The 21,155-nt window shown below is 34.1% G+C and overlaps 1 protein-coding gene and 2 pseudogenes across 5 annotated transcripts in view; 2 read left to right on the top strand and 1 right to left on the bottom strand.

The window, feature by feature from the left end:
• Positions 1 to 2,117: 2,117 nt before the first annotated feature.
• Positions 2,118 to 13,808, top strand: LOC114316402 (putative disease resistance RPP13-like protein 1). 4 transcript variants are annotated; one of them, XM_082915236.1, is made up of 5 exons: positions 2,118 to 6,715; positions 10,011 to 10,073; positions 11,463 to 11,542; positions 12,189 to 12,274; positions 12,783 to 13,808. In XM_082915236.1, the coding sequence occupies exon 1, from the start codon at positions 2,324 to 2,326 to the stop codon at positions 6,698 to 6,700; it is 4,377 nt and encodes a 1,458-aa protein (XP_082771362.1). In that variant the 5' UTR covers positions 2,118 to 2,323; the 3' UTR covers positions 6,701 to 6,715; positions 10,011 to 10,073; positions 11,463 to 11,542; positions 12,189 to 12,274; positions 12,783 to 13,808. The 4 variants fall into 4 exon arrangements, with proteins under 4 accessions (XP_082771362.1, XP_082771361.1, XP_082771364.1 ...); XM_082915235.1 differs by having other exon boundaries at positions 10,011 to 11,370; XM_082915238.1 differs by lacking the exon at positions 12,189 to 12,274.
• Positions 11,930 to 16,379, top strand: LOC145816097 (cation/calcium exchanger 4 pseudogene; annotated as a pseudogene).
• A 3,728-nt stretch (positions 16,380 to 20,107) lies between these two features.
• The window catches only part of LOC114316583 (nuclear pore complex protein NUP107-like), a 53,353-nt pseudogene continuing 52,305 nt past the window's right edge, over positions 20,108 to 21,155 (bottom strand). The window contains exon 24 of the transcript XR_014361398.1: positions 20,108 to 20,537. The product of XR_014361398.1 is annotated as a nuclear pore complex protein NUP107-like (transcript). The remainder of the gene's footprint in view (positions 20,538 to 21,155) is intronic.

The raw sequence follows: 21,155 nt of genomic DNA, 5'->3' as shown, positions 1-21,155 counted from the left end.
CATTTTATTAATACTAGTTATGAGAAACAAAACTACTTTTTTTAAAGATGTTATCGTTTGCCCAAACTATTAATTTTTATACTTTGCACATTATGTTTCATAGATATAGAATGCATGGATTGTGCAACTAATTAATTTTCCTTAAAACCTAGAGAGGGTGAATTCGTATAATTTAAAAATAATTAACAACTAATACTAATATATGAGTGAGTGAATTCGTAGGGGGCAATCGCTTCTAGATGTGTATTTCTTACCGTGTCTTACAAGGTGATGAGATCCATATATTTGTGAATTCTATAGCTTGTGAGAGAGATAGTGAGAAATATAGTACTACAAGCGATGCTCTACTATTTTTTTATTTTTTTTGGAAAAGCAACGAAGAATATTATTAAGCTTATGTAAGAAAAAAGAGAGAGGACGAGATGCTCTACCATTATTAATAATATTATATTCTCTTTTCCTTTTGTCTTTTGAATTTTTTATTTTTTTAACACTTTACACTTTATTATTTAAGCAATGAGAATCCAATTCCTAAAATAATCTTAGGGAGTTTGAAAATTGAATTATCATTCAAATGGTTGCATTCCATTTCATTTTGTTTTTATTCGATGGGTTCGTTTGGAATGTGGGTTGATTTTTTGGCTTTTTGACTTTTTTAGCTTAAAACTAAAAACTCTCGTTTGAGATAGATTTTTTGATTTTTTTGACTTTTGTGAAAGAAAAAAATGAAATGGTTATGATTTGGATGCGGTGTTTTATCTTATTAGATTAAAAAACCTATTTTATTTTTTTTATGACTAAAATAGCTAAAAAACTAAAAAGCCTGACATGTGAAATGAAGGCTATGGGCATGTTTGATTGGAAGGATTAAAGCATGGGATTAAGATTATTAATCCGTGGGTCCAATCATCCTATGTTTGTTTTGACATTTTGGTTTAGGATTATTAATCCAATGGATAATTAATCTAACAAATTTGTAGGATTATTAGTAATGGGGTAGGGGTGGGATAGTTAATACCACACTAATTTGATAGCATTATTAATACCTCACTATTGACGTTGTGAATCAAACATGGCCTATAAGTATTAAAGTTTATAACTATTAACCCAAACCTCCATATTTTTTTCTCAACTTTTTTAGTCCAAAAAGACAAAAAGTGCACTTTTTTAGGACACCCCAAACCAGCCCTTAATTTTATTTTGACCGACCTATAGGGAACCCTTTTTTTTTTAATATTTTATTTACCAACACAAGTACTTTAAAAATAAAATTCTCATATCCAAATAATTTTTTTTTTTTTTTTTAAATTTAAAATATTTATGAGGTATTTTCAAAACACGGCTTCGAAGTTAAAGTAATATTTTTTTTAAAAAAAAGTTTACAACTTGAATTTAAAAATTTTATTTATTAAAAAAAAAAATTTGGAGTTCGGTAAGAAACTCTAGATATATTTGTTGTTTCATTTTCTTTTTTTGGGAGTAAATTGCACTAACCTGTCTTATAGTTTAGAAAATATACATAGAGTTTAGAAAATATACATCGAATTTCACAAGTTAAACATAATATTTTTTGATACTTTTAAAGTTCACATAATATTTAGTCTTATTTTCATCACTAATTTGTTAGTCGTATAATGAAAAAATAATATTGTAATTTATTTTACTTTGAAATGTGTATTTTATCTTATTTTCTTTTGTATCAGTTTCAGGCACTTTAACTCTACCAAAGAGAAGAATGATATAATTATACCAAACTTGTAAAGCTGATTATATATATGTATATAAATCTCAGAGGTAATCATTCTAATTTACCCTTTTTTTTCTGTCTTAAAATTTCGAACTTTTATTTGCATTTATTTATTTGTTTTAACATAGCATCATTTTTTAATTAGAAAATTGTACGGAAAAAAAATTATACCCTGCATACTTAGAGAACAGAGAACCATATACCCTGCTTGCTAGAGAGGAGGGAGGGAGGAAGGGCCCTGCTTGCTTTATACCCTGCTTTTCACCAACCAAAAAAATTATACAAAACGTTTGTCCCGAATCATATACCCTGCTTGCTAGTAGGGAGAGAGGGAGGGAGGGAAGGCCTTACTTGCTTTATACCCTGCTTGCTAGAGAACACAGAGAACCATCCAAAATCATATTCTTCATTCAATTACCTACCTACCAAACTTGTTTGAAACAGAAACTTGCAGAGTTCCAAAATTTGCTCTCAACTCTCTCTCTCTCTCTCTCTCTCTCTCTCTCTCTCTCTCTCTCATATTGCTTTGTTTCATACATTCCTTCCTGGGCTCTTTCACAACAAAGACGAGTAGACATGGATGTGGTGGGGATCTTTCTCTCTCCGCTGCTTCAAGCTGTGATTGACAAGTTGTTGTCCGCTGATTTAATCAGCTTGGCGCGTCGTGAGGGTGTCAACACTTCCATCAAGAAGCTGAAGAAGTCATTTGAAGATATCAACGATGTTCTTGCTGATGCAGAGGAGAAGCAGATATCCGACAGGGCTGTCAATAAGTGGCTGAAAGAGCTCCAGCATTTGGCTTATGATGCAGACGATGTGCTGGACGAGTTTGCCACTGAAGCTCTACGCAAGAAGCTGATCAGGGCGGAGACTGATGCTGATGTTGATGTTGGTGAGGCCAGCACATGTAGGAAGGTACGACGATTCCTCCTTTCTACTTGTTGCACTGGTTTTACTCCAACTACGATTTCATTTAATTTCGCAATTGAGTCCAAGTTGAAGGAGATCAATGGTCAGTTACAAGAAGTTCCTACAAGAATTAAGGAACTTGGTTTAGTCAAAAAGGCTATTGGGGGGATGAAGTCTACAAATGTGTGGCAGAGACCAGAAACTACATATTTGGTGAAAGAGCCTTGTGTTTATGGTAGAGAAGAAAAGAAAAAACAGATTATTGAATTGCTTCTCAGAGATGCAGCAACTCAAAACAAAGTCGATGTCATTCCCATCGTGGGCATGGGTGGGGTTGGCAAGACTACTCTGGCTCAACTCATTTGCAATGATAATGGTGTCAAAAGCCATTTCGATCTGAAAGCGTGGGTTTGTGTATCTGACGAGTTTGACGTTAAGAGAATAACAAAGGCAATTTTGGATGAATTCAATCTTGATTCATGCAATTCGACAGAGTTAAATACCCTTCAACGTAAACTTGAGGACAAACTGGCAGGAAAAAAGTTTTTGCTTGTCCTAGATGATGTGTGGAACTATAGAGATGAAGAGTGGAGTTCACTACAATCTCCGTTTCGAGCTGCAGCACATGGAAGTAAAATCATTGTGACAACGCGAATCACGACTGTTGCACGACAGGTGGGTACAATTGAACACCACGATTTGAAAGAGTTATCACCTGATGATTGCTGGTCAATCTTTGCCCAACATGCATTCAAGAATATAAATATTAGTGAACATCCAGAATTGGAATCAATTGGTAGGCAAATTGTTGCCAAGTGCGGAGGCTTGCCACTGGCAGCAAGGGCTCTCGGTGGCTTATTACAATGTAACCAAAATGAGCATGAATGGAAAATGGTACTAACTAGCAATATATGGGATAAACCATACGAGGAAAGCCACATTCTCCCATCACTAAAATTGAGCTATCATCATCTCCCTTTCCATTTGAAGAGGTGCTTTGGTTATTGTGCAATTGTCCCAAAGGATTACGAATTTCGGAAGGATGAATTAGTCTTGTTATGGATGGCAGAAGGTTTAATTGAACACCCAGAAGGTGGAGAACAAATAGAAGATGTAGGCCGCAGGTATTTTCACGAATTGGTGTCTAGGTCATTTTTCCAATTGTCAAGGCATAATAAATTGCTATTCATAATGCATGACCTCATCAATGATTTGGCTCAAGCAGTTGCAGGGGACATCTGTTTTAGGTTGGAGAATAATTTAGAGGGCGGCAAGCAGAACAAGATTTCAAATAAAGCTCGACATTCATCTTATGTTGGTAGTGAATATGAAGGAATCAGAAAATTCAAAGCTTTCGATGATGCCAGATGCTTACGAACCCTCTTAAGGTTTTCGGCGAGTGCATTCAACTCCACAACAAGGTACTTGATTCATGATTTGTTGCCAATGTTAAAGTGTTTACGTGAGTTGCGTTTGTGTTGTCGTGGGATTGATGAACTACCAGATTCCATTGGAGATCTAAAGCATCTACGGTACCTTGATGTATCCCATTCTCGAATTAGGAAGTTACCTGATTCGGTGGTAACTCTCTACAATTTACAAGTCTTGTTTTTGAAATTTTGTGATAAACTTGAGAAGTTGCCTCTAAACATGGGGAGGCTAGTGAACTTGCGCCACTTTGACATGACTGGCGTGCATATTCCATCATCAGAAGAGATGTCACTACATATAGGTAAATTAACTAATCTCCGAACATTGTCAAATTTTATGGTGGGTAAAGATCGTGGGCGTAAAATAGGAGAGTTGAAAAACCTATCACATATTCAAGGGGCAATACACATATCAAGAATGGAGAATGTCAGTGGTGTTAAGGATGCAGTGGATGCCAATTTAATGTCTAAAGAGGAGTTAAAAGAGTTATCACTAGAATGGAATGAATCTCGTAGTTCACAGAATGACATAGTTGAGAGGGATGTGCTTGACGTGATGAGGCCTTTCAAATTTTTGGAACGACTCACCATCAGTGGGTATGGTAGTACAAAATTTCCAAACTGGGTTGGAGATGTTTCATTCTCTAAAATGGTATTCATGCGATTAAAAGGTAGTAAATATTGCACGTCATTGCCACCACTTGGACAACTGCCCATGCTTAAAGACCTTTACATTGAAGGAATGAGTACAATAAAGTGCCTTGGTTGTGAGTTCTATGGGCAGCAGTGTGGTGCCAAACCTTTCCCCTCTCTAGAGAGACTGAGCTTTGAGTTTATGACAGAATGGGAGGATTGGTCTGCTTTTGAAACAGAGGGAGTTCAGCCGTTCAGTCATCTCAGTGAGCTTTCCATCATAAATTGTCCCAAACTTGTTGGAAGATTACCAAATGATCTTCCTTGTCTCAATTCTCTCAAAATTGATGGTTGTCCGCAGTTGTTGATTGATGTTTCGAGCCTCGTTCAGCCATCACTTGCATCCTTGTCAATGAATAATGTTATGCTCCCAAGCCTTCCAGCACTCTTAGGGATGAAGAACACGATTGAACTTGGTTCCCTCACCTTGGATATTAGCCATGTTACAGTTCCCGTCTCCCTCTGCGATCCAAGCACAATTGATGAAGAGTTACTGGCTACTGAAATGTCTAAGCATTTGTCTTCAATAACTGCTTTGAGCATTTCTCATGCTGAAAAATTGGCGTTCCTACCGACATGGTTTACTCGAGATTTGATGGGACTCGAGAAATTGGGCATTAGTGACTGCGAAGAACTCATAACATTGTGGCAGAATAAGGTGAGAACACAAGTATGTCTCCCCTCCCTCTGCCATTTGCAGATTTCTGATTGTCCCAAACTCGTTTGCTTGTTTGAAGAAGAGCAAGAAAAAGGAGGAGAAGGTTCGAAAGAGCAGCAACATGAGGGGCTGCCTTGCATGACGAGACTCGAGTTTTTAACAATTGAAAAGTGTGGAATGCTGAAGAAACTGCCACAAGATCTGCACACATACACATCTCTTGGGGTGCTTAGAATCCGCAATTGTGCAAGTCTGATCTCTTTTCCAATGAAAGGTTTGCCATCTATGCTGAGAGAACTTGGGGTTTCACGGTGTGATGCTTTGGAGTCCCTACCCGAGTTGATGACACTCAATAATCTGCAAGAGTTGAAGGTTTCTGACTGTGCATCACTCACATATTTATTGTCAAGAGGTGGGCTACCATCCACACTAAAACAACTTCGGATTAATTGGTGTAAAAATCTGGAGTCACTTTTCGCAGAGGAAGGGATCAAAATTGATTGTCCATCTCTTGAAAATATTGAAATTACGGTTTGCAGCAGTCTCAAATCTTTACCTGAAGCCAATAATCTCCGGAATCTTAGAGAATTGCTGATAGAATGGTGTCCTAATCTGGAGCCCCTGTCACTTGGTGGTCGTGATGAGAACAACAACATCAACCAACTCACTTCGCTTCAAAAGCTGTGTTTAGTTGATTGCAGAGCAGGAATGGTCTCCTACTTTGTCAAGGAAGGGAGTTTCCCCACCAACATCACTTCACTTCGAATCGGGAGTTTGAGAGTGGACGACGTGGGTCAACTTCCAGTTCCGCCTCCATCTCCATTAGAGTGGGGTTTGCACAAACTCTCTTCTCTTACAACACTCAAACTTGTAGGCCTAGATTGGCCGTGGGGAGATACGGTGTCCTTTCCAGAAGAAGGGATGTTCCTGCCCACCTCTCTCATCAATTTGTCCATCTTCGGTTTCCTAAATCTGGAAAGACTCTCTTATGAGGAGTTTCAAAACCTCACCTCTCTTGAAAGACTTGATATCTGGAGTTGCCCTAGGCTCGCGTCCTTTCCAAAGGAAGGGTTGCCTCCCTCTCTTTTGCATCTATGGATCAATAACTGCCCTGAGCTTGCAACCTTTCCAGAACAAGGATTGCCTCCCTCGCTTTTGTCACTGGACATCGGGCGATGTAATCCAATACTGAAACAGAAGTGTGAAAAGGGAAAAGAATATTGGCCCATCATCCAATACATTCCTCGAGTAGATTTCGAATAAGCAGCCACCTGCAAGGTACAAACAAACAAACACAAAATCTGTCCTACCATTTTTATTTATTTATTTATATTATCATTACCAATTTCAGATTTTTATCACAAATGTGGATTTATTTATATTTGCATCCTCTACCATCACAATATAAAAATTAAAAAAGTAGAATTAAAAATAATAAATTTTAAATTTAAACTTTGAATTTTGAATTTTAAATTTGATCTTATACCTATCAAATAATTTATTTTAGTTTAACATTTAAATTTTTATCAAACAACTTTTCAACTTACAAACAAGCAAACACAAAATCTGTCATACCTATATTGGAGCATGTATATATTTTATATTTTAAATTATTAAATATATAATTATATACTAAAAATTATTTTTTTCTATTTAGTTAGTTGTAATATATTTGTTAAAATATGAATTTTTGTTGGAGATTGATATCAACTACAAATTGTTTTTATTAAATATAAATAAATATTATGTAAATAGAAAGTACGATAATAAGTTTGAGTTGTTTTTCTTTTATTTCTTTAAGATTTGTAGGCTTGAGAGATTCAATCTCACTTGAAAGGGAGTTTATTCCTAGAAATGAGCGAGTTTCTTGTTGGTTTCTTATTTGAAAGCATGGAATTGCGTTTCTTAGTAAGCTATGAAGCATAGGTATCTCGAAAAGCATGTCGTACCTATACCAAGTATTTACTGGCATATAGTAAGTATGCTTCTACATACGTACCAGGTACACAAAACATGTACCTAAAATTTTTCTTCTTAATTTTTGACATACCCAGGCGTACCTAGTATATACCCAAGCCGTACCGTACCTTAGTTGAAATAATATATTCTTTTACTACATAGATAAAACTCATTTCACTAGAATTCTTTTTTTATTTTTAGCTTTATGGTTGGTATGATTTTAAAATTAAACTATTGTTTGTAAATTATTTAATATATTGACATTTAATTTTGATTTATACGTTTATTTTTTGCATTAAATGTTAATTATATGTTGGATCTTAACAAATTAAACCATTTAATTAATTTCTACATTACTCTAAATTAAAAATAAATATTTTTTTTACAAGTGTACCAAGTCGTACCTGTACCCTACTTTCTTTGGATTTTACCATATCAACATACACGTATTGTACGAGTACCAGTATTCGTGCTCGTACCCGTGCGTCATGCTTAGTAAGAAACATCACCAAATTAAGAGTTTCCTGCTACTATGGTTTGATCAACTCAAATTGATCATTTTGTGTCTTCAACTACATCTCCACATCAGCTCTAATAATTTTGATTTATAGCTTCTATTTTTCACCTGTATCAACACACAACAATGTTTTTACGTTCATTTGTTTTATTTTTCTTTCAAATATTTCCTTTTCCTTTTTTATCTATATACCTCTGCTGCATGGATGAATTTCATTCTCATTTTTATTTTATTTTTACCCTCACTCTACTTACAGACATGTAGTTGTGACTTTGAATACTATGCTCTTTTCGTTGTTCAACTTGTAAAAGTGTATTTTTCTATATTTTCTCAGTTTTCTGTGAAAACAATATAGAAAATATGACTTGTTTGGTTTGTTTTGAAAACAATTTTTGAGAGCTCAAAACCCAAAATTTGTTGGGTTTACAATCTTCTCAAAATTATTTTCAATCACTTTTTCTATCTCTTCTCTCATTCTCTCACATCCTACACATCAATCAATCACTTTTTCTCTCACATCCATCTATGCAACTACAAAAAAATTTCAAATCATTCCAAACTACAAACCTACAAAACTAATTTCAAAATATACAACCAAATAAATTTTCAAATTTTGAAAACTCTTTTCAATCTTGTGTTTCAAAATTATTTTCAAAACTAAACCAAACGCAGCCCATGTGGACAGTTTAATTAGTGAATCCCACTAACTATTGTTGTTGTCACCCTTTTGCTCTCCAGGGCTTTGTTGTTGTGGAAACAAACTTTAGGATGTATTCATACTTACTGTCTAAGCTGCATTGCAAGATTTTGTGCCTCTTTTCAAGGTATGCCAAAATTATGCTTGATAAAAGACTTTGGCTGCTTTGATTTAACTCAATGCTTCTTGGCTTTGGGGAGAGCTACAATTTTGAATGCAATGGGTTGCTATTTTTTGAGTTTTAGAATTGTCATGAGTTTTTTTTTTTTATATAAATTTATTTTCAGAATATATTCATATACTATTGTCCAGTCATGGCGAAAGCTCTCATAAGTAATAAAGGAGCAAGACATATATGAAGAAAATTGAGAATGAAGTCCTTTCCTGAGACTACAATTGTAAACACCTCCCTATTGCACATTGTCATGTAAGACTTTTGATCATTAAGACTTCATTGCCATGCAAGAAGGGATTTTTTTCTTTTTTAGTATCAAGTTGTATTTTTAAACCATCCTGCTTGCATGCTGGATTACATTTGACAATTACAAAGCCACACGTAATCTTGTCAAAATCCATGTAGGCAATCTGTTCTAGTAGTTGGAGGGATTTAGGCTTCCTTTATTAAAGGGGAGTTGAGAAGCCATCTACCCTACTTGGAGTATTATTTAGAATTCAAATCCAAGGCAAATATTCAAAAAAATATAGGAAACTATTAGAAATTGGCATACCGTATAGAGTTTTTGTGTTTGTTTGTTTAAATTTACTTGTTGATTTGTTTAGACTTGTCATGAAGTGGGCGATATGGAAAACAATAAGAAGAAAACATAAGGGGAAGTTCATCTAATAGTAACAAATAGTTCTCTAATCTTTGATAAAATCGGGTTCTTTTCCGGATGGGGTTGACCAAAGACTAAAGTATCTTAGCAGACACTAGCGAGAAATCCTCGCTACTTTGCCACTCCAAAAATCTTCCGACAAACTCCAAAACATGAAATATTAAAAATTGTTTGCAATGAGAGTCTTAGCTTTAGATATATTTATTCTACTAGATCACAGGCTCTTTAAAAAATAGTCGATTATTTATTCTACTAGATCATAGGCCAACTGCAAGGTACAAACAAACAAACACAACATCTGTCATACCATTTTTATTTATTTATTTTCTCATTACCAATATCATCTCAGATTTTATCACAACTTAGAGTTTACTATCTACTTCTTTTGGATCGTAAGAGAGTTTTAGTTTGTTGTGAATGTTGAAATTACCAATACATTACTAATTAATTATTATTAAACACACTGCTCTGTTTTTCAATTCATTCTTTGTTTTTTCCTTTCAAATATTTCCTTTTCTCTTAATTTTCATTCTCATTTGTTATTTTATCTTGTATTATTCATAGGTGCTGATGGAAAAAGTGCCCTGTTCGTTTGGAAAAGAGTTTGGTTATGACTTTTGAAAAGAGGTTTGAATTGTGTGTTATGAATTTTAAAAATAGTTTTTGAATTGAGTTTTGAGTTGTGTGTTTAGTTATGAGTTTTGAAATTTTTTGATTAGAATCACAATTCCAAAAGTAAACCAAACGCAACCTATTTTTCTATAAAATGTTTTCTCTACAAAATGATCTCCTATGTTTGATTGCAACTTGAAACTAATGTACTAGTGGTTGCATTAGCGGTGGCATTAGTTGGAGTGGGGGGGTGGCGGCAACAATGGTGGTGGTTGTGGTAGTGTGGTGGTGGTGGTAGTGTGGTAGTGTTGGCAAGACTTTAGACCAAAAAATGTTTTACACTCCGGGAAAAAATGTGACAAACATTTTTCCATAGAAAACATTTTTCCATAAAGCATTTTTCACTCAAAAGGCTTATTTTTTATTGACCATTGAAAACATTTTCCATTTAACTTTCATTTTCTATCATACTAACCGCCAAAAATGTGACAAACATTTTTCGAAAAAGCATTTTCGGCCAAAACAAACAAAGCATAAGAGATGAATTTTTTCTAGGTTTAGCAAATATTCTGTCAAAGGGGTGGCTATTGATGATTGTTTGGTTTCAAGTTTATGTATCAAGTTTGTTCCGCAGTTTTTACTCACCCTGAGCTCAATTCATGCATAATCAACTGCCATTTTTCTAAAATTCTACTTGTTCCCACATTAATTCATCCATGTTTAAGTAAACAATAGAATCCTTGCACTTTTGTTCTACAAGTACCTGAATGGAAGCAAAAATTTTACTTCTGCACCATGTTTTAGTCATATTTCGAGTTTGCATTTTTGTTAGGACCATAAGAGAATCTTTATTTTACTATTGTGCATTTAACATGCATTCCATCTCATTCTGAAAAAAAAAAAAATGATGTACAAGCTTTGAACTTTATAAATCTGGTTTTTTGAAGTCTATTGAAAAGTATAGCATCACTTTTTGATACTCTTCACGACAGTAACTCACTCAAACATAATTCTTCTATTGTTACAATCATTATAATTTCGAGTTGTTTCAGGTTCTAGCTTTAGTAAATTTGAAATTTACTGATGATAAGCTTATGCATAAATTTTGAGTTTTAAATTTTAGGGTCTTGCTTAGAATGAATAGCTGGCAGATTAAAGAATTTTATTATCCTCAAAAGACAACAATGCTTCTCTCCCAAACCGTATAAGTGACAATCTCTAAAGATGTGGAGCTTATCAATCATCCAAAATCTTAGTCACTATGTTCATGGTCTTCCATGCTCACCTATGGATGACAATCAAAATCTACTCTGTAGGTTATGATGGTTCACTTTTACTTTGGGAATACATTAGTTCTCTAATTCATCCTTGTCACCAACTCACGCAAAAATATTTTTTTTCCAGGTTCTTCATTCACAATCTGAGCTAGACACTGCCTTTTCTCTTGATCTTTCATTTTTCCTGAGGTGCTGCTTCAATTCCAGGTAATTGGCAGACAAAATTTCCTTTGTCTTTAATTTCATTATGTTATCTATTTGTAGTCCATACCATGGCTTCTAGTTTAATTTCAATAGAGTTAGATTTATGTATTCCACTTTCACAATTTTTTGGACTTAGTTGGGACACGAAAATTTGGTGTGTCGCATTTATGCAGAACATATAGCAGTGCCAGAGACAGCATAATGTATCATATCCATGGCAGCATGGAATATATTTTGGGAAAATTAATCTATTACATCAACAATGGAAATGTGACATATGATTTATTAGCTAGCTTCATAATGTTTCCAATGGCTACAAAATAAATGGTTCAGCAATTTGTATTAGTTCAAGTTATTTGTTCTTTTTTGAAATTGCCAAGACGAGAGCTAATGAGTGGTTCCATTTCACTTGGAATGCTGATATTGTTTTTCATCTGCTTCATGAGTACGTTCGCCTACTCCACCAAATACAAATACACCTCCATGAGCGTCGAGAATATTTTTAACCCTAAAGAGGACAACTTCCTCAGTCTGTTAAAACCTGCAGTTGTAGCTTGTAAAACTGTGCTTTTCAGTATTTTTTCAATGTTTTGTTGAAAATTTAAATAGAAAAATGTACTGACTATTGTCATTACCTTTTTGTTCTCAGTGCTTTGTTGTTGTGGAAACAAACTTTAGGATGTATGCACGCTCATCATCTAAACTGCACTGCAAGTCTTTGTGCCTCTTCTCAAGGTATGCCAGAAATTTGCATGATAAGTACTTTGGATAATGTAGAAAACTCTCGTAGGTAATAAAGGAATAAGAGACAGGAAAAAAAAAATCAAAAAAGGAGATAATTGAGAAGAAGTCCTTTCCATGATTGAAAAAACCTCCCTCCAGCACACTCCTAGGCAAGACTTTTGATCATTTAAATTTCCAGACCTTGCAAAAATCACTTTGTGTTTTTGAGCCTTTCTCCTTGCATGCTATTTTACATTAGACAGTTAGGAAGCCACCTTGTCTGGCCAAAATCCATGTGGACAATCCATAGTTAATAGAGTAGCTAAGACTTTACAATAATAGTTAATAAAATGATGAAGTTTGGTCCTTTTTCCTTTAAGTGAGCTTGAGTTTGGTTGCTAATTTCAATTTATTTGTTATTAAGCAAATTCGCTTGGCTTCTCATCTCTACTACAATTGTGTTCATGTATATTACTTTGAACCTCTTATCAACTTATGGTTTTGTTTCCTTACATTCCAGGTAGCTGTTGAGGATGCTTGAGGCTCTGCACAACAATATGGAGGTTTGTCATGGGAAAACTTAAAAAAACAAAAAAATGCTAGTGTAGGCAGAAATACCCATGCACATCTAACAATTCCCTCGTCATCAAAGGCAATAGATTTTGTGTGCAATCTCCAAGAAAGGGTTTGAAGGGATTTGAATGTTTGATGTGTGATAATTTGGAAAGTTTGACGGATTCCACGCTGATGTAAAGTTTTCTCCCTTATTAATGAAAGCACTGGTGTCAGGAATGGAATGAAGCTCTCATCACATGGTGCTTTTTGGATTTTGAAGCTGAGGTGATATGTAAAATCCCTTTTTGCCCAAGGCTTGCTAATGACATACTGTTTGGCACTTTACTAAAAATGGCCTTCTTTTTTTTCTCTTAATCAACATATTATTGGGAGATGGATTTGCAAAGAAGAGAAACACGGGTCAGTTCTTCAGATGGTAAGCAGCAGATCGTAGCCACCTAAAAAGGAATGAGTTTTTAATGGGCAGTGAAAATGTTTGGATGGAAAATCTATTTGAATATCCTTCCTTTTCAATGAAACTTGAGTATGTGCAAAGTAATTCAATTTGATGACTGCTAACTTGTACATTAGTGGCAAATTAGAGATGTTTTTGGTGGTGTGAGTAAGCTTACAATGTGATTGACAATGTTAGCATTGTAGTCATTCACTTCCACACCCAACACAATTTGTGGATCAATGCAGTTCTTGGCCCTTTTTAAGTCTCTTGACACATCTTCATTTGTAGCTCTGCTTAGGTAGCTGATTTATTAGAATTTGACTTTCTTCTAGTCTTTGCCACAATGGCCTCAGTGTTCACATGGTATTCACTTTTCAAGAGCATTCTTGAGAGACAAGTATGTTTTGTTACTTGCTCATATAAATGATGTAGAAGCACAATTACTTGAACAAAGTTCTGATCCTGTATTCAATTTAGTTGATGTTCTGAGGCAAAATGCTAGTTTGGCACTTGGAACATAATACCTACCTGCCCCCCCCCCCTCCCCAAAAAAATAAAAAATAAAAAAAATTCCTATTGAATGAAGTATAAAATTGTCTAAAGGAAAAAGACGAAATATGTATACGTGAACATACATAATATATATATATATGTGTGTGTGTGTGTGTGTATTCAAAGCCTTAATCTCATTTATCTCTTCTAATTTCTTCCCATTATTGTCATAATGGCTGATAATATTATTCCTCAGTCTATGGCTATCAACTTTAATTTTATTTTGGCATTGTAGTTGTGGAATGATTCTTTTGCAACATACGGATTAATATAATGCTGAAGTGCCTCTTGTTTTCCTATGGCTATATGGAGAGTTAAAACACGTGGATCTAATTTAGTTTCTCTTTGGTTCTAATGACTCTCAAACTAAAGTTAAAGTTAGAGTAGTGTTTTTTGTTCAATTTCCCGAGTCGAGTCTTTTAATTTTAATATTCATTCTCAACACTCAGAGAATCTAATACTTGTTGAATTTTCAAAAATCTTCTTGATATATCATGCTTCATCCAAAAATTCATGAATTTGATAAGTTTTCTCAATTTAATTTCGGGCATTTAAAGTAACGACAGGAAACATTAGGACAATGATATTTAAAAACTTTAACGCACTAGGTATTATTAACTAGTATACTCGTTAACTTGCTGGTTTTTTTTCTTTTTTCTTGTTTTTTAGTCCAAGTAAATCAAAACCCTTTGGCATTAAGGTCTTCTGTATGTAGTTCAACAAGGCAACCATTGAACTCATGTATTACAGCTCATCAAGATTGCTATTTCCAGTGTTTCACTTTGAAACTTTAAGGTTGTGTTTAAATTAAGAATTCTAAGATTATGTGGATGGGGAGAAAAATAGATAGGGAAGGGAAAAAATTTAGCTTCTATTTCATACATTTTTTCCCTTATTTTTTTTCTTTCCTTCCACAAGTCTCCCAAAAATCCTTGATCCAAACGCACTCTAAGAATATCCTCGTCCCAAGTTGGGGTAGCAATCATGTCATGTCATGTCGTGTCATTGCGGGTTCGTGTCTAAAACACCCAACACTAACATGATACACTAAAATGATCCATTTAATTAAACGTGTCAAATATCATAACATTGACCTAACCTACTTGAGGTCGTGTCAATCCGAACATGACACGGCTAACATGATTAGTATTAGAATTTATTTTAGATTATAAGCAGTTAGTACAACCTAATTCAAGCAAACTTGTTTTAAATCACATACAAGGGTAACTTATTTAAATATTTACACCCACAACATAATATATTGAAGAAAATACATTAAAGTGTGAATAACTTAAAGTAATTGCACTTATATGGAGATCCAAGTCAGAGCAATGTGAGAAGTGTATCCCATGCCACATATTTCACGTGCAGCTCATTACTCTTGTATCACTTTCATTGGTTTTGTATGTTGGTAAGGTGATTGTGGGGGGAGCCATCACATTTGTCTTGATTTATGCAGTTTATGCATTTGTTGTTGCTGCGAATGAGATTTTGAGGAAACATGCTCGGAGGTTGAAATTGGTTGTTGTTACATTGTTGTTTCTTGTCAAAGGAAGTGCATTCTCTCAAGGGAACCAAGAGGATGACTCTATCTATAGTACTTTGCTTGACATGGACATAGAAAGTGATACAATCGTGTCCCGTAATGCATTGCCTCAGTAGATGTGGGTGTCAAATGTCGCAATATATTCAAATCAGTCAGCTAAGGTGTCTGACAATGAAAGGCTTGTGTGGGGTTGGATTGATGATGGCATAGAAACTGAGCACTCGTCATTCTCATGTTCTAAACTAAGTTCGATAACGGAGTTGCCTTTAAAAGTGCCACGCCGGTTGACAATTCCTCTAGTTGAGGAGGAATCTTAGTCAAAGGTCTCTACGTTGTAGGCAGTGCATCACTTGCTCCCATTCTTTTGGTATTTCTCTGGAGGACTCAAGACTCTAGGTTCTAAAAGCAGAAAGGTTGCTTATATGCTTAGTGTTTCCATTGGTTGTGCACTCAGTTTTCTTGCATTTCGGTACGCTAGATCACACCGCCCACCTTAGAAGTTTTTACTTCCATTGGTTTTGGGTGGATTTTTGATGAGTAGTGTTTGGTTCTACATGATTGCAAATGAGTTTGTTGCTCTGTTGGTAGGATTGGGTGTAATTCTAGGGGTTAATCCATCAATCCTTGGATTAACTGTATTGGCATAGGGCAACTCGATGGGTGATTTAGTGTCAAATGTTTCATTGGCAATGAATGGTGGGGATGGTATGTAGATCGCCTTGTCTGGATGCTATGCAAGTCTGATGTTCAACACACTTGGTTTGGGGATCTCAATGCTGCTTGGAGCCTGATCAGAGAAACCTGGCTTGTACATTGTTCCACAAGACAGAAGCCTCTTCTATACTATGAGATTTCTCATCTCAGGACCTATCTGGGCACTTGTTGTTTTACCAAGGAATGATATGCGTCCTACCAGGAGGCTTGGAGTGGGCCTCATTGCCCTGTACTTGATATTTCTCCCTATTAGGGTAATCAGGGCCATAGGAATCATATCATCGGCTGGCTAAGTTAACATTTGATGTAGCGAATATTTAGGAAAAACAGGTTAACTACAAATATTTTTGAAGAAGATGATGCGTATTTTGTCTTATCTATTATTGTCATCTTGAAGTTGTTTCTCACCAAGGACTAGGAGGAGAAAAAAAACTCATGATCATGATCAGTTACTGTACTTGCAAGTTGGAAATGAGTAATCAATTATTGTACAGTTAAATTCACTACAAGAAAAAAAAGGATATGGCAACGCTTTTGTATGCTTTATTCTGATTTATAATTGCTTGATTTGTACAAAGATAAGGTGATATATTTTGAATTTACCATCATCTGCTTTTATTTTGTGATTTCCCTGTTTTAGTATAATTTGAAAATCAAACCAAACATGAAATTTGAAAATCAAATTTGAACATTAGAGGTAAGTAGTGTTCTGTTAAAATTCTATTAGTTTCACTAAAATTGCAAGTGCAATCTTTCTCTACTTTTAGGATTTTTGTAGGTTAATTAATGACTTCATTTTCATATCAGAAAATGCTTATGCTAGAGAACAGATTCTTCTCATTTGGAAATTGGATTGGTTGCTTAATTATTATTTGGGGGGGGGGGGGGGACTTTTTTGGGTGGTTAAAATTAGTTGGATTTTTGTTTGTTAGGTAAGTAGTTGATATTGTATTATTGATGAAATTTTTTGTTACTTCTTTGAGTGGTTATGTATCTGTTTGTGATTAATTAGTCACTATTATTTGTATAGTGTAGGCACCTGAATTTCATATTAGGTGCAAAATCAAACTTCAAATTATAGTAGTGTTCTTTTGGCTTCCATTTCTGGTAAGTGTTATTCTTTTGTATTATAGTAGTGTTTATGTTTATTTGTATTATCTTCAATGCCTGCTTGCTCACTTTGATCTTCTCTCTTCACTCAAAATTTTGAATGAAATTTGTGATATGAATATGTATATATATATGCAGTTATGAAGTTAATAATCCAGATCTGAGTATATATTGCAGATATGAAGGGGTATGAGTTTTGGAGTGGCCCCTTGAATGAGTTTTGGTTTTGATTAGCCTTGGATCTATTATATTGACTAAGTGTTACTTTTTCCAGTGATGAAATTGGAGGACAAGCAAAGGTAGAAGGGTCAATAGTGTCCTTGGTTCAATGAGGTGTGTATATTTTGCAGTGTTTAATTGATTTATTTATACATATATAGCTGATTTTTTCTTGTTGCATTTCAAAATGGCAATTTTAATAAATTTGCACTAGCTTATAGATGGGTCAGTCCAAAAGCTTGAAGTTCCGTAAATTCTATTAAAAAAAATTAAACTAAACAACATTTACTTTGTTTGGTTTTGAGTGATTTTGAATTTTCAAAAACAGCTCGAGTTTTTTTTTTTCTATTTTTTTTTTCTTTTTAGACGTACCTAACCTATATACATCTAAAAAGTAAAATATTTGTAATTTTTTTAAAAAAAATTCAACAAATACAATATATATATATATATATACTGATTTTTAATTTTTTTTTATGTAAGTGAATTTTTAAAATATTTTTCATAAATATTTTACTTTTGAAATGTGTCTAAGTATCTAGATTAAGTGAATCTACAAAGTAAAATAATTACATAAATATTTAAAAAGTTCACTAAAAATAAAAAATAAAAATTCAAAAACTATTTTTAATAATTGTTAATCAAATAGAGTGATTTAAAATTCTCAAAACAATAAATTGTGGATTTGTATTTGATGGAGTCTCTTAACTTTTTGATGAGAGTAATTTATATTAAACAAAATATTGATAAGATAACTAATGTTTTTTTTTAAACTTTTGATAGTTTGACGGGTTCCTCGAACCCCATCGGTTACTATGCGGAGTTGACTCTGAACAAGATACATCTCCACTATTTGGCAACGATGGTGGACATTGATCACATCGACAACTACGATTGAGGTGGCGCGGCTCTAGTCACCCTTTATATATACGCGAGTGTTGTCATACGTAGGTGAGAGATGACCATCAAAGGGCATTATAGATGATGGGAGAGAATTTGCAAAAGTCTACATTGAAACAAACACATGACACGCACTTTGATCAGCTGCCCGCTATGAACCATCTATGACAAAAGTCTACACCTAGTAATCTGTCACATTAGAGAGAGAATTTGCAAGCATACAGATATCATCATTATTATAAACATCAGCAGTAGATGTTAAGGTATTAAAGCCTGCTCTAAACATGGGAATGATCTTCAAGTAACGTTAGAGGTGAGCTCTTGAGCAAGAAGATTTGCTTGTAATTGTGTCATATTCATGCCTTTAAACACATAACTATTTCTCTGACGCAAAATGGCCCAAAGAATAGCAATGGATTGGACAATAATTTCATGATCCCAAACCTTCTTCATCTATTGTTTGAACCAATCCAGAAAAAAACATGGAATTTCCTCTAGAAAAATTCAAGCCTAATGAAGAAGCTCGCCAAACCAGTTGAGAATACTGGCATTCAAAGAAATAGTGATCCACAGTCTCTATCCCTTTATCACATCATGGACAACTAGGCTTAGTGGAAACTTCTCCGATATAACACCTATCGGACTGAAAAGATACAATAAAGCCACTTCTACAAAAAAGCGTCCACTTAGGAAGTTGTCTAAGATTCTACAATCACTTTCAAATGAGATCACCAGATTGGTGACGTGTACCCCTACGTATAAATAAAAAGAGGATTAATTAACTTACCATATAAATAAAAAGCGCGCTGCATATAAATAAAAAGCCATAATGGTGTATTGGTCAAATTTAGTAAAGCTGAAATAATTTGATCTCACGAAGGCACGGCCGGTAAATGAATAACCCTAATATAATCTATGCACTCCAGTGGAAAGAATACTCGTAGACGATCGATCCTCCAAGCATGATTTGGAGTATCAATGAAGTGAGATAGATTCAAGCATGTTGGATTATGAATAGTTGAAATCCATTGATCCTCCAAAGAGGATTAATTAACTTACCATCCCCTACCACCCATCTTATCTCCGGATTTAACAAGTCTCTTCCTCATAAAATTCATTTCCATCCCCATGAAGCATTGCTCTTGACAGTATCCATAAGAAAAGATTGAGACGAACAATATTTCCGTGACAAAACCTTGGAGAATAGGGATTTAGGGTCAATCAAAATCCTCCACACATGTTTGGCTAGAAGTGCTTAATTAAAAAAACTTAAATATAATCATCCCTTGGTCTACTAATTATAAACGCCGAAAGCATTTGGTAATTATAATTAGCAGACCGATGAATGACTTAAAACTGAGCTTTTTATTTAGTTTTTGTGAATTATAATATGTTAAATAGTCTTCAGTCTCTAATCTAAACATCAATGAACTATTTTTGTATTTTTATTTCTGTGTTTCAATTTATATATGTAATTCATGGTTGGGATGCATATTTAATGTAATCTTTTGAAAATCAAAATAACATTTCAACTAAAATCACAAGAAAAGGCATGTTTTACAAGACAAATCAGTTCTTTTGATCACTAATGAAAATGATAAAAATATGGACTTCAGAACTTTTAATGAAATAAAAGTGAGAATTTTACTAAACAATTATGCTTATGATAATTAATTTTCACTGAATTAAATTTTTTTAAATTGAAAAATGATAGTCGGTAATTTAAAGGGGAAATATCATTATAATGTCAGTACAAAAAATATTTTCAATTTAGCAGTTAGAGTTAATTAAATTTTCTTTTGATATTGCAAGGTTTCCACTAAATTAATTTTTTTTTTCCAACTATTCATTAAAATGGCATTTCCCTTGTTTAGTTGGAGTTGGAGTAATTACTACATAAACTTATGAAAGTTGGAGAGGGAGCTCAACAATCAATTAAGAATCAACAAATACAGGATCTCAATCTACCTACTGCCTAGAAAAGAACTACCCAAAACACACTACTTAAAAAAAAATTTAAAAATAAATAAATAAAACTTCAACCCTTCATCCATTCCACAAAAATACCACTGCACCAGCAGAGCATTACACTGCTACTAAATCAGCACCTCATAATTAAACCCTAAATCAACACCTCATAATTTACACACAAATCAACAAGGAAGTTCCTCTCCAAGCTCCAATTTGCATATCCAGTATTCTCTCTCTAATAATAAAAATTCCTGGACAAAACAAAACAAAATTATCAGCAAAATCAATGGGTATTTAATTGTTGTATCAACCAAAATAACGACTAGTTACAATACAAAAATGGATTATTTGTGGGACCTATATAATTCTCAAACTCATGAAAAATAAAACACCTTTAATCATTCAGGCGAATTTCTAACATAGTAAGATTATGGCTTAATTACAGTTTTAGTTCCCAAATATGAGTAAATTGGAACAATTGTTATACATTGGGGACCCAATTGACACAATTTAAACATTAAGAACCAAATTTTTGTAAAGGACCAAATTGACACAATTTAAGTATTGAGGACCAAAATGACAACACTTTTTGGAGACCAAAAATGTAATTAAGCCTAAAGATTATAGTAAGGCCCTAATCTTGGCAACTTTACCAGAAACCAAAAAAATAATAATAATAAAAAAGGGTGGATGGACAAAATTTAGGAGGGCAACACTATTGCCAAGGCAAAAATTATGTTGACAAAACTGCCATCCAAGTCAATTCTCCTGTGAGGGAAGGTCAACTATGACTACGAAGAAGAATGAAAAGAGAAAATGCGATAATAGCCACCCCAAGCAAGTAAAGACTCGTTATCTAGATAATAGAT

This window comes from Camellia sinensis, chromosome 2, assembly GCF_055761805.1.
Source record: "Camellia sinensis isolate YWXY chromosome 2, ASM5576180v1, whole genome shotgun sequence".
NCBI lineage: Eukaryota > Viridiplantae > Streptophyta > Magnoliopsida > Ericales > Theaceae > Camellia > Camellia sinensis.
This window is presented reverse-complemented; position numbering and strand designations above follow the sequence as displayed.

Bases quoted from the DNA above. Each gene is read 5' to 3' on its own strand.
- LOC114316402 (XM_082915238.1), top strand. From the start codon at position 2,324: ATGGATGTGGTGGGGATCTTTCTCTCTCCGCTGCTTCAAGCTGTGATT.